The sequence below is a fragment of the Centruroides sculpturatus genome, unplaced genomic scaffold, assembly GCF_000671375.1.
Source record: "Centruroides sculpturatus isolate CEXI.00-Female unplaced genomic scaffold, Cexi_2.0 scaffold146, whole genome shotgun sequence".
Taxonomy (NCBI): Eukaryota; Metazoa; Arthropoda; class Arachnida; order Scorpiones; family Buthidae; genus Centruroides; species Centruroides sculpturatus.
The window spans coordinates 583,061-596,943 of record NW_019384292.1 but is presented as its reverse complement, the minus strand read 5'-3'; the positions used below and the strand labels follow the sequence as shown (position 1 = coordinate 596,943).

Here is a 13,883-nt window from a genome sequence, read left to right as displayed (position 1 = left end):
CGGATTTTTTTTTCCTTCCTTATCTTTTTTTTGTGTTGTAAATATGCAAAGGTCGACATCTTTTGGAAAATAGGAGCGCCCGTCTCTTCCTGCTGCACTTTTGTTTCCGTATCATCAAGCAAAGTGATCTTTCAACGAGTGTAGCAAGTCGACCGTGCCAAGGTGTTTATTTATGATCCTTCCTTGTAAATCACTGACATCGCCTTTATGAATATTGCATGATGTACACTGGACGATGTTAGCTTCGTCGGGAACTAGCTATAAAGATAAGTAGGAAGCGTAAAGACTTTTTGGATATATGATGATAAAACGACTTGCCAAAGACATTTGCTTAAAATGTCAATTAACAAAGTTGTTTCCCCTTCTTCTTCTTCTTCTTTTTTTTTTCCTCTTCCATACTCCAAGCAAAGATGATTTACTGTGGCAAGATTAAGGTTGGAAAGATAAATGGCAGAAACAACGTTAAACTTAATATTACTTTTACAGTTCTGAAGTTTCTTTGTTTTAATTCTCTTCTTTCATCTCCTTCTATGTATCTTTGTTTCCTTTTTTTCCCTTTGGTTTAACTTAGAAGAGGAGAGGATGTTTTGTTCTCTTAGGGATGACAGCTCTTCTTTTTTTTTTTTTTTCTTTCTTGACCACCTTGTCTCCGTCTCCACTTTACCACCTTTGACCCTCGTTCATGATCTCACCAAATGACAGTGGGTTCCTTAATGGTTCTCATGTGTAATGCCAACTATGGGAGATGCTACATCGATCTTTTTGCTAGTTTTACTTTCCATTCCTTCCTGTTCGACTCGATTTCTTTTCTTTAGTAACTTTCGAGTCATCAATTTTACCAACGCTATTATTCTACTGCAACCAATCGATTGGGTTAGCGATGTCGCCAGGGTCCACGAATATGTACGACACACAACGAGATAGATCTTCCCTTCCTCCCCCCCCACACACACACACACGCCCGTTCTCTCTCTCTCTCTCTCTCTCTCTCCTGGTGTCCCGAGGACGTAGAAGAGCTTTAAAATGCCACCGTCTTCATCATAAAAACTTACATAAATTGACAATTTTATTTAAACTCTATGATATCGCTACTCCAATTTATAGTCAAAATGGCGGCCGACATTGTAACATCGTCGTAAATGCCAAACGGGCTCCGAGCTGCATATAAATGTAACAATTGTTAACTACTCCCATAGGCAATTGTGCTGTACAGGTGATGCGTGACGTGCTGAGTTTTTTTTACAGTCCCTACCTTAAAAAATTATACTTTTTATATACTTCTAGTAAACATCACTTTCTCCTTCATCGTCTTATAAATAAATTCTTCACTTGAATTACTTGTTTATCTCACAATTCCTAATTATTCTCACTCGTGTGCAGCATCAATAACGTGATCTTCCTCTAAAATAATAATTTTTTATGCTGTTTAATATGCATTCTGACTGTCTTTTTTAAAGAAAACATCCCTATATAAAGCTATATAATTGCATAATTTGATTATTATTTTCCAAAAATAACTTTAATTTAATGAAATTTATTTTAAAAAGTGATAAAAAAAAAACGTTTTTTAGGGGGATGAAAAGTCTCGTTTTAACGTAAACGTTTAAAATTCAAAGAAAAAATTTTATTATCGTTTATTTAAACATTAAAATAATAATATTATTATTATTAAATGTTTAACTAGCAATAAACACGAAATAATCTAAGCTTACATACATCGAATTGTTTAGATTTTGTTGAGTAATTTTATATATTTTCCATTGTTTTGTATAGGGAAAGTATAGGGAATATTCATACTTTTATCAGAAGATAAGGGATTTTTTTTTATTTTTTGTATGAAGAAGAATAATTTTGTATATTTTCTATTGTTTTGTATATAGAAAATTGAAGGAACTTATCAGGAATTTGCATACTTTTATGAAAAGACGAGGGATTTTTTTTTAATAGAAAAAATATTGCTTTTGATAAAGAACAGCAAAAACGCATCTACGACATTAAATTATTCCATGGAAAGATGAATCAAATTAAATATTATATTATCATACTTTAGTGGATGGAAAAAATTTACATTCTTTCTTCTTTATATATCCGAAATACTTTTCATGTTTTCACATATTTTCTTCACCAGAGGCTATTACTCATCCTCGACTGCCGCAGTTGCTCTTGCTACTATAAACATCCACCTTAGCAACCTACCTACAGCATCACTCTTCTTACTTTTCCATTTTTCTTTACTATAACCGCAAGTTTTTATCTCTTTTTATGAAACTTTTATTGCTTCATCCCTCTCTCTTTCTTCCTCCTTACTCTTTCTAATCATCTGTAATTTTAATATAGCCAATGGTGAGAGAAGGGGGATATATTTTTTTTTAATACAGAAACTCCCGTTAATAAATACCGTACACGTAAACAAAACGAAATTTATATCTTTAACGTCCTGTAATGACAAAAAAGAAATTCAGATTAACTGTTAAATTTCCGTTTTTCAGAGCCGATTTCCAACTTACTGAATATTTATACGCTTTCCTGCAGACTATTTTCTTTTATGTATGCTGTATCCATTTTGTAGTATAGTAGAAAACAGTTCTGTTCCCATTTCTATAGCCTTGTAGACCTTCCTTTTTTATAACTTAAGTCTATTCATACGACCCAAGCTCCGTGTAAAGGTTAAATTTCTACTGCATAAAAGGCCCGTCTACCTCGTATACGGGTTTATATACAATTTATCTACTTTATAACAATGTCAATTTAGAATTTGGCAATAAAACTTAACGTTGTTTGTGTCGTTGGGACTAAATTAAAATTTAGTTTTATGCCGTTTGATCCTGGTCTTCATTTCTACCTCCTTCTCTCTTTCTTCCTCCTTTCCATCTTCTTCCTCTCTTTCTTCCTCCTTTTCATCTTCCTCATCTTCTTTCTCCTTTTTATCTTCCTTCTCTTCTCTTTCCTCTTTTCCATCTTCCTCCTATTCATCTTCCTCCTCTTCTTTCTTCTTTTTATCTTCTTTCTCTTTTCTTTCTTCTTTTCCATCTTCCTCCTATTCATCTTCCTCCTCTCTTTCTTTTTCTTTTACATCTTCCGCCTCTTCTTTCTTCCTTTTATCTTCCTTCTCTTTCCTCTTTTCCATCTTCCTCCCCTTCTTTCTTCCTCCTCTTCTTTCTTCTTTTTATCTTCCTTCTCTTCTCTTTCCTCTTTTCCATCTTCCTCCTCTACATCTTCCTCTTTCATCTCCTTTTTTCTATGGTTACGCAGAGTTACGCATCATTTATCTACTAAAACAAAGTTTTATTTTTCACTTTTATAACAATCTTCATACAGTTTTATGTCGTCGAAGTATATGATAATAGCCAGGAAGAGAAAGCAACAACGAACATTAGCTAAACTGATGTTCGATGTTGCTTCTCTGTCAATAATGGCTTGGTTGAGCATGTAATTATATCCATAAAGTACTTGCTGAATCTATTTCATGTTTAATCAAGCATTTAATTATTTTACTACGTTAAACTTTGTATACATCTGGTATAGATTTAATGGAGTGATGATTTATTCAGTAACTGTTCGACTTTATTCTTTCTAATCTTGTAAATATTTGCTTCAGGTAAATGATTATAGTTAATGATGATAACTTTTACTGTTATCAGTATCATCCATCATTTTTACTGTTCGCTATCTCAACTGATATTAATGTATGATAACGTTATCTGTATTTTACGATCGGTTTTGCTAGGGATTTTGAATTATGCTGGTCAGTACAGTTCTAATGATAACATGTTTTAAATATGTTGCTTAATACAGCTGTAAATGGTAACATTTAAAAAAAAAATTATGCTCGTCAGTACAGCTTTAATGGTAACAGATTTTCGACAGCTAAACGCTAAAGAAAATGAATTTTATCTTCTTAATCGGTTTAGAAATTATGGGACATTAAAAATAATCCTTTAAAGAATGTAATTGGGCGAGACTAAGTTAATTCTATTGGAGTAAAATGCTTATTTGTGGAGGGGTTATCGACGTCTTTCTATAAACCAGGCGAAAGGTCATAAATTTTTTCGCATGGTTGATGCTGTAGCATGCAAACCATGCTCATATACTATATAAAAATCCCATTTTAGTAGTCGAATAGCTGAACCATAACGTTTCTGCCATGATAAATATAACTTTTTCGATAACAGACATTCGATATAGTGACGGTTTCCTCACTAAAACGAAATTAGCGGCGTTAATTGTATTCATTAGAAAGTTTAAAAGTATACAAGGTGAGTAAATATGATTAAAATTCGTTTAATTAGCCTATGAGAGTAGATAAAAGCTTTAATTATACTAAATTAAGTTGAGAAGTTATTAAGTAATTCTCAACAAATTTTCTATTAGTTTACATCTCAAATATTAGCTTTAGACTGGAGTATACTCGAGAAATGTTTAGAAATAAAATTAAAACTGATTTTTCAAGTCTATGCTAACAATTTTTGGAAATTTGAACCACGATTCGTTAGATAATCCTGTAGAGAGAGAGAGAGAGACACACACACACAAATATTATAATGATAAACAGCTAAAAATATAAAAAATTCTAAGATAAAATGATTAAAAAATGATGCTGAAGATGCTTAAAATTATGTCGTTTGATCCTGGTCTTCCTTTCTACTTCCTCCTCCATTTCTTCCTCTTTTCTATCTTCCTTCTCTTCTTTTCCTCCTTTCCATCTTTTTCCTGTACTTCTTCCTCCTTTACTTCTTCCCCTTTCACATCTTCCTCTTCTCTTACCCCTTTTCCAAAAAATCTTCCGCTACTTCTTTTACTTTTCCATCTTCCTCTACATCTTCCTCCTTCCATCTTCCTCTACATCTTCCTCCTTCCATCTTCCTCTACATCTTCCTCCTTCCATCTTCCTCTACTTCTTTTACTTTTCCATCTTCCTCTACATCTTCCTCCTTCCCATCTTCCTCTACTTCTTTTACTTTTCCATCTTCCTCTACATCTTCCTCCTTCTCATCTTCCTCTACTTCTTTTACTTTTCCATCTTCCTCTACATCTTCCTCCTTCCATCTTCCTCTACTTCTTTTACTTTTCCATCTTCCTCTACATCTTCCTCCTTTCCATCTTCCTCTACTTCTTTTACTTTTCCATCTTCCTCTACATCTTCCTCCTTCCCATCTTCCTCTACTTCTTTTACTTTTCCATCTTCCTCTACATCTTCCTCCTTCTCATCTTCCTCTACTTCTTTTACTTTTCCATCTTCCTCTACATCTTCCTCCTTCCATCTTCCTCTACTTCTTTTACTTTTCCATCTTCCTCTACATCTTCCTCCTTTCCATCTTCCTCTACTTCTTTTACTTTTCCATCTTCCTCTACATCTTCCTCCTTTCCATCTTCCTCTACTTCTTTTACTTTTCCATCTTCCTCTACATCTTCCTCCTTTCCATCTTCCTCTACTTCTTTTACTTTTCCATCTTCCTCTACATCTTCCTCCTTTCCATCTTCCTCTACTTCTTTTACTTTTCCATCTTCCTCTACATCTTCCTCCTTCCCATCTTCCTCTACTTCTTTTACTTTTCCATCTTCCTCTACATCTTCCTCCTTCCCATCTTCCTCTACTTCTTTTACTTTTCTATCTTCCTCTACATCTTCCTCCTTCTCATCTTCCTCTACTTCTTTTACTTTTCTATCTTCCTCTACATCTTCCTCTTTTTCATCTTCCTCTTCTTTTTCCTCCATTACTTCCTCCTTTATTTCTTCCTCTTTTCCATCTTCCTTATCTTCTTTTTTCTTTCCATCTTCTATTATCATTTAGGTTATCTTCTCAACCTTTTTCACTCGCCATTTGTGTATAACACACTCGAAATACGCTTACCACCGGTTAAGAACAGCATCCGTAGAAGATAAATAATATATAATTTAGATTTAACAGAGGTTATAAAAATCAAAGAATTTAATTGAAATGCGAATTAAAAATGACGAAAAAATTCTCGCTTGTCTTTCCTACAGAGATTTGTTAATGTCAATAAAAATTCCTTTCAACGTTTAAATATATAAAAAAAAAAACATTAACAACAAGATACACCTGTACATTAAAGAAAAAAAAAAGGAAAAACGACAAAATCGTATAAAAATTTTGCAAATTTATTCCAGCTTTTTAAGAAAGGAAATTTGTAGAATGGTAATAAAAATGGCACCTCACACATCTGAGGTTTTACTTCGTAAGAAATATTTGCAATTATAATGAGAGTATGTATATTTTCTTACTGTATTTGAAAGTATAAACCGCGTGGTATTGTTAGGTGTGGTTCACGTGAAAGGTGTCTTTATTGTTAGGAGTTTGAACTGCACTTTATGACGAAACAAAGGAAAAAGAAAAAAATATATATATATATAACTTCTGTTTCTCGTATCATATTGACATTTTGTAGCCGCTATTTTTTTTTCCTACGTCGAGAGAATAGAAGGATGAAAATTGCCACTAGCATCGAGTACAACTTCACCAGGATTTTAGGGATTTTTTTTTAAAGATTAAAAAAAAAAAAAGTTATTTTGTTGAAATGATAGGGAAAAAACGTAATGTATTTCCCGTTTTTCCCTCCCCCCAGATCTTTAACGAATTTTTAGAGGAGGGGGGAGAGAATTGCCTAATTGCCTTCTACTTAATTGGATTAAGGATTTTTCTAACGAGGGCGTACTTTATTATATCATAATTATTACAAGAAAAATCGTCACATAAACGAGAAAACTGGAGGAAGAAAAAATAATCTATAATTTTTATAAGCTTTCATTATTTTAATGCTGCTGCAACTATTTCTTTGTATAATTTTAATATTATTTGTGCAAAAAAAAACAGCGAGGAGGAGGGAGAAAAACGTGGAAAATACTAAAGCCAAACGTCCGTAGTTAATGACAATTTAATACTTCCATAATAATAATTTAAAGATAAATTATTCTGATCTTAAAGGAGTAATCTAGGAGCACGTTGACTCCTATTTGATTAGACCAACCGAACTTTATTATAACCTCAAAAGAAACTATGTTCTAGTCCACTTATCATCCTGTACATTGGTTCAATTGCTGTCAGTGGTTCGATGCGATAGGCCAAAAATATGTGCCACTTCTCTAAAAATATCCCTCTCCAAAGGATAAGTTTATGTATTTGCAGTAGACTCGTATTTTTCTATCAAATGTTCCTCTCCCCTTTGAGGACGTGTTTTTCAAATTTATAGAAGGAAACAACCAGGGGTTAACGCGTGAAAAGTTACTTTTGACAGCTATCCACCAACCCCCTATTGTAATTATGACGTTAATAAGATTCCTCATGTAAAAATTTAAGGCCTCATATTACTCAGAATGGAGCAATAAAACGAATAATTACAGTTATCGAACGTATTGGAGACTAATGATAATGATAGCAGGTCATAAGGAGTGGTTATTATCTTTTTATACGAAGGATAGGGGCCATAAAAACTCACACTAATTAATACCATATAGATTGGTACATATTAAATGTGATTATTATTATTATTACTATGGAGGGGTATAGGAAATTGAAAGACGAAGAGATTTGTTATGGTTAGAGGTGGGCTATTAGAATAAATCTAGGAAAAATTAATGAGAAGTTGTAGAATTAAATTTATGATTTAAATCAATAATACTTTAACGACATTGACAGAAATGTAATTTTAGTCTGGAGTAAAGTAAATAAAGCGGAAACTAATCATTAAAACAAATGTTGAAATCTTCATTCCTGTTTAGTTGTCGAATTTCGTGTGTGGAACGAATAAAATCGCCATTTTGTTCTATTTCCTGCTAAATTTAATGACAACCTTGAAATAGGCGGTGGTTCTAATAAATCATTCCTATTCTTTTATAATTGTAATGACGATTAGTGAACCGTCTAAGATCGTTATGGGCACGTAACCCGTTTGGGATGCGTGTGAGAAACGTCACAATGCAACAAATCATCTCTTTCTCCCTCCCCCTCCCCCCCGTCTTTCCCGTTCAACTGTCAAATGCTGCAATTTCCATCAAGGTATCGAATTATTGATGACTTAACGTACCTTTTCTTGATAAATAGTCAATGATTAAATGCCCTCTTAAAGTTAATGTAGCGTATTTATCCGCCGGATAATGGATACTCGACAATAATGGATGCCTATACCTACTAAGTACAGATTAAATATAATAATTAGAATAAAAATAAATGGTCCCACTTCCTAATTTAAAATTCTCTACTCGTTCTGCTAGTATTAATTTTTTTTTTTGTGGTCGTTTTAATTCCTTCTTTACAGCGTGGTGGAAAGATACTTTCCTTATTTTGTGTATAATCCGCAGAAATACCTCTACACTGCGATGTTCTTTTAGTAGAACAAATTGAAAGGCTTCCTAAGTTCACATACTGGACCATTATTGACTATCGGTGTGAAGAGAATGCATTAGTAACCCGTTGGTGTACCACTTCCTGTTCCAACTCGTCCCTCACGTAATCTTAACAGTTGTTAAAATGGTTAGTTTTTCTGCTTCCTTCTAAGCTTAAGGATCCATTTTCTGGAGCATAAAGAGGTTCTTTATCTTAAGAATTAGTGTCCTTATGTTAGAGGTGAGGAAGAGGATGATGCGAGAAGCTAAGATAGCGTGAGTCGATATGATATAAAGTTGCAGAGATGATACGCAGTTAACAATGCTATTCGACTTCTCACTGACGAAATACAGTATTTCTCGCTCCACAGACTAGCTGACATGCATTGCATGACAGAAAAACGACAGAGTGGAAGTAGGAAACTACGCTGGAATGACCACGATCCGCAATTGAGAGGCTGAAAGATGAAGAGGAAGAAGAAGAAGAAAAAGAAAAAAAAAAAGAACTTCTTCACTTTCTCCCGCGTGCTTCAGGTAGTGAGTGGTACAGGGGTTGCCAGCATAGGGCCTTTACGGATCATTAGACCATCGATCCTTACAGAATGAATATAAGCAAGTTGTGTCCACCAATGCTCGAGTTTTTTCGATTTTTCCCCTTCTTATTTAAGAATAAAATTTCAAAAAATTGAAAAATTATAAGAGAAATTACAAGAAAATGAATTTATCAACGTTTTAAATAGATGAATGAATGGGAGAAAGAAGGGGGAAGGAGAAGGAAACTTGAATTGCCCTCCAGTGAAATTATTCACCGCATCAGCAACACTTACGAAAAACTCCTCCTCAGCAAATCTGTCAACGGAAATTACAACGATGTCCCATCTGAATTAAACGATTATATTATAAAAATGTAAAATAAATAGAATAATTTTGTTGAATTTTCTTTATAATATGTTAATTTAAATCACGACATTAAGTCATAAACGGTTTTCTCCAAGATCGAGAAGAGGAAGAGGAAGAGATGAAGGAGGAGGAGGAGGAGGAGGAATTTCCGTCTTGAAGAGTTTAAATTTTTATACAAATTTTTAATTATTTTACTCGAATTTAGAAAAAAAATATATGGAAACAGTTTTTTTTCCTTACTATTTCCTCCTTCCTTTCTGAAGTTATTAAACTCGTTAGTTCAACTGATCACATTCGTTAAGTCTTTCAAGTATTGTTTCAACAAAAATTTCGCCAGTTTATGTGTAGAAAGATAATTGCAGTAAGGAAAAAAAAGAAGGAAGGGGGTAGTTTAATCATACACGTTTTCTCCAGACTAAATGAGAACTGTATTTACAGTTCTGTGTTTGACTCCAGACTCTCTTGATGGAGCCTTTGCCATGTATCGATTGATCCATCTCACATTTTAGCCCCCGGTGATCCTAGACCATCTGACCCTTTATTCAGTTAAAAAATAAAGAAATTTCTAATGTTTCTATATATATATTAGCTCTTAGATTATATTTATAAAGTGTAATTAAAACTTTGTTTAGTTTACTGTATTAAATATTCTATAAATTTAGTTATACTCGTCTCTTAGGAAGAGTGAATGCCAAGATGACATTCATTCATCCTTTGGGATAAAGCGTTAAAGTATTAAAATTTTAAAATAAATATAAATAATTATTATAAAAATATACTTTATACTTATCGATTTTTTTTATTCTTATATCCAGATGTTGCATTAATTTATTATTATTATTATTATTATTTTCTTCCTCCTCCTTTTCTTTTAAATTACCGTATTGGATAACACTACTTATTATCTTCATAATAAAGTAAATAAAATGAGAAATGAGGCAAAATAATTGATGATAAAATGAAATATCAACGACTAACGAACTTGTTTATTCATTAAAAAAAAATGTGAAAGTAAATAAATTATAATCGTTATTTAAGTTGAGAAAAATATAAAAATAACTAACGATAAAAGCTATTAAATGCATTTTAAATAAAATATTAACTTAATTATATGAAATAACTCTCGAATATCATATTTATCTTAACAATTTGCATGGAAAAAAATATCAATTTTTCAACATTTATCATCATTAACTTTTACTTTTCTCTCCGCATCCCTCCTCATCCTTCTGCATCTTTTCTCATCTCTCTCTCTCTTTCCTTCTCTGAAACTTTGTCGTCTTTCTCTCTTTTTTATTTTTATTTTTCTACATTTTTAAATATAAATCTGGAATTTAAATATGTTTTTTTCCTAACATCAATACAAGATAAAGATTATAAGTGAATTCTTTCATAAATTGGTCATCCGATCCGATTGTTAAGATGAAACGATTTCTTTTTTTATCTTTTTTTTTTATATACAAGAAATTCTTCGATTGTTTCGGTAGGATTATGTACAGTAAATCTCTCTGGAAATAAGTAAATTCTATTAAAAACAAATCGAATTTTATTTTAAGAATACATTTTACAATAAATATTATTCATTCAGATGCGTTAAATCCGGGTAAACGAAAGGTAATTCCAATGCAAAATGTAAATCTATTTGAACACTTATAAGTAATTAACTGCGACGTGTAAAGCGTGATAACTTTATACGTTATATCGAGAATTGATAAGTAAAACATTCTGCACCTTAAAATTTCTTTAGAAGTTAAATAAAAATTAAACTCGATACCTTTTTTTTTTTTTTTTTTCTTTTACACGTAGAAAGTTGGAAAATCGATCGAAAGGAGGGGGGTGAAAGAAGAGTAAAAAGCATTTGTCACTGGGGTTAATTTTCTATTGTCAGCATTTGGCAGTTCAATTTTGGAGTTTCCAATAGATGAACACCTTCATCTCCAAGTCAAGTGGTGAAGGCAAAAGATTTTCTATTCATCCTATATCACTTCCTCGATGTCCCCATGAAAACAGCTGCTTTTCCAATGAATACTCAAGAAGATTTGATGAGACTAAGCTGTTTATTGAATAGAGCAATTGCGTCATTCTATTCAATGCCCGATGTCTTTCGAATAACTTATCTTGTTCCCTACAAACGAATAAATTCGGTTCTAGCAATAGACGAATACTGAACAAATCAAATATAATGGAAATTACAATGGAAAATATTCCATTCTGTTAAATTATTCTTTAGTTTGACGTAAAGTTTCATCATCGTCTCTACACTAGAACATTAGATTCTCAATCTTTAACTCCTTGTATTGACTTAACACTAGCAATTCTACTCGCGTACTATCGGTTGAGAGAATTGGACGTTAAACTAGGAATTTATCTTTAAGTTTTACGTATTTAAAGATTAAAAAATGATTTTTTTTTGTTTTTTGGTTAAAAAAGTCCTTTCCAAAGTTTTATCTTTCTCAATTTTATACGAAGCGAAACAATTGGATGACCAAAACTTACTTACGATCCATTTGACAAATGTTTATACTTAAAGTGATAAGTTGGGAGCAAAACTGGTAAAGTTAGTCTCCATCCCCCTGTATCACGATTCTACGGACGTGGAGGACGTCTCGAGAGAGTGACCATCCCATCATTACTGACAGATATATCCCCAAGTCCGTTTCAGACAATTACACTTAAAGTGATAAGTTGGTTCAGTTTATTGATGCGATGCCCCACAAGAACCCGAAACAATGGACTATCTTAGTCCCGGGGCTAACTTAAAACTCGAATAAATGGACGAGAACGTAACTAAAGCGTAACTAAAATTACACGTGTGTAAAATAAATCTTAAGCAGCATTTATAACGTAGAAAGCAGCAGTAACACTTTGATGGAATGTATAGAAAACAATAGCTTTACTTTCCAAGCTACTGTATAACAGAGAAAAAGTATGGAGATTAGTCAAAAAATGGCTTCCAATATGCAAAAATTCATTAAAAATTTGGGGAGTTTTATTCTGTAAGTATGGATGTTAATGCGTGTGGGGGAGGGCAGGGTTGTATTCAATCACTTTAAAGCTTAATAACTCCTATGTCTTTTGTCGAAAATTTCTGAAATTTCGAGGGTTGATGTGTGCATTAGTGAGAAATATTTCTAGAAATTTTCATGAAAATCGGACTATTTATTCGGGAGATATGGCCCACTCTTTTAATATCTCCGAAACAATCTGAATACTTAAAGGTGACGGTAGTAATTTTCTAATTGATGAAAACAAATAAAGAATACCAGAAAAGTCTTCAGCAACAACATTTCCAACTTATTAAATATAGAAAATAGTATTAACATCGTTAGAATGTACAGAAAACAATACTTTGTATTATAGAAAACAGTAGTAACGATTTGATAGGTAGGTATAAATTATGGAAAAATATTTATAGAATATATTTTTCTCCCTTTTAATAAATGTTAAACAGATCTTTTACGGCTTCAAGCCTCCATAAAGTAAACCTATCTTAATAGCTAGTTGACAGTTAATGTATACTGGTTAATGTTTGTAGCCAAATTATAACTTTTCTTTGCTATCGTGTACTACACACGTTCAATTACTTAATGTTAGACTTGACAGTTACCGATGTCTCCAATATGTCGCCAGATGTCTTCCTGGGATCTTAATTTAATAAGTACCAGGCGCTGTATAATGTCAGCTGTTCGATTACTAAAATGTCGCGTGACACGTTCGTGTCTTTCGTGACGTATACGCCACACAAAAACCCGTCGAGTGGTGTTAAGAAGCGACGAGAGGACGAAAATATTATTGTTATTTTTTTAAAAAATATTACATAATTGTTTAAGTAAATAACTCGTAACGATTTCAATCTTCGTAACAGACTTAAAATCATGTATTTTTGGGTTAAAATTTGAAACTAAAACGGGATAAAACGATATCAGATATGAGGCCCGATTAATTATATACGAATTTCCGGTATAAACCGGAAGTTACGTAAAATCAATTCAAAAATTTTCACCCGAAAATGTTTCATAGATGACCGGCACTACTCCGCTGATATGAGGAAAAATATGATTTACAGGGGCAAGATATTTAATTTGAGATGGAAAGCATATATTTTAAATTGCAAAAAAAATTGTGACAATAAATAATTTCGTAAATATTTCACGTTTATAATATAATAAGCCATATAAATATGCCGTCGAATACATAAGAAAAATATTTTAGTATAGTTGTAAACATATTTAAGACATTGAAAAACCAACAAAGAGTGAAATACTTTTATGGCTGTATACATAGCCAACGTTCCGTGTAAGGGAGGTTGTAACATCCTCACGAGTTGCCACTTATATTTGTCCAATCAATCATATAATATTCTGGCAGGGATGCCTTGGATGTCAGCTACTGTTGTGCCTGAACAGAATTTAGTATGTGGTCACGTTGCTCGATAGTTGGGGAGATCATGTAGACAAGTCGTCCGGGCTGAATACCAATCGACTATGGCTTAAAAAACATAGTCTATATGGCACAACGTGAATAACTTTTAAAAAAATAGGCATTCGTAAGACGTTAAGGGTGTATGTACCATTTTTAATTAATACCCACGATAAATCGAAGAGAGAGAAAATGTGAGGAGTGACTATACTAAAAGTACTCTT

At 32.6% G+C, this 13,883-nt stretch overlaps 2 protein-coding genes across 4 annotated transcripts in view; both read right to left on the bottom strand.

The window, feature by feature from the left end:
• Positions 1–13,883, bottom strand: part of LOC111637571 (teneurin-m-like) — a 136,877-nt gene that overhangs the window by 96,722 nt on the left and 26,272 nt on the right. The window lies entirely within an intron of this gene.
• Positions 5,027–5,787, bottom strand: LOC111634280 (high mobility group nucleosome-binding domain-containing protein 5-like). Its single transcript, XM_023382414.1, has 2 exons — positions 5,299–5,787; positions 5,027–5,254 (listed from the first exon to the last, which is right to left on the bottom strand). The coding sequence occupies exons 1-2, from the start codon at positions 5,785–5,787 to the stop codon at positions 5,027–5,029; spliced, it is 717 nt and encodes a 238-aa protein (XP_023238182.1).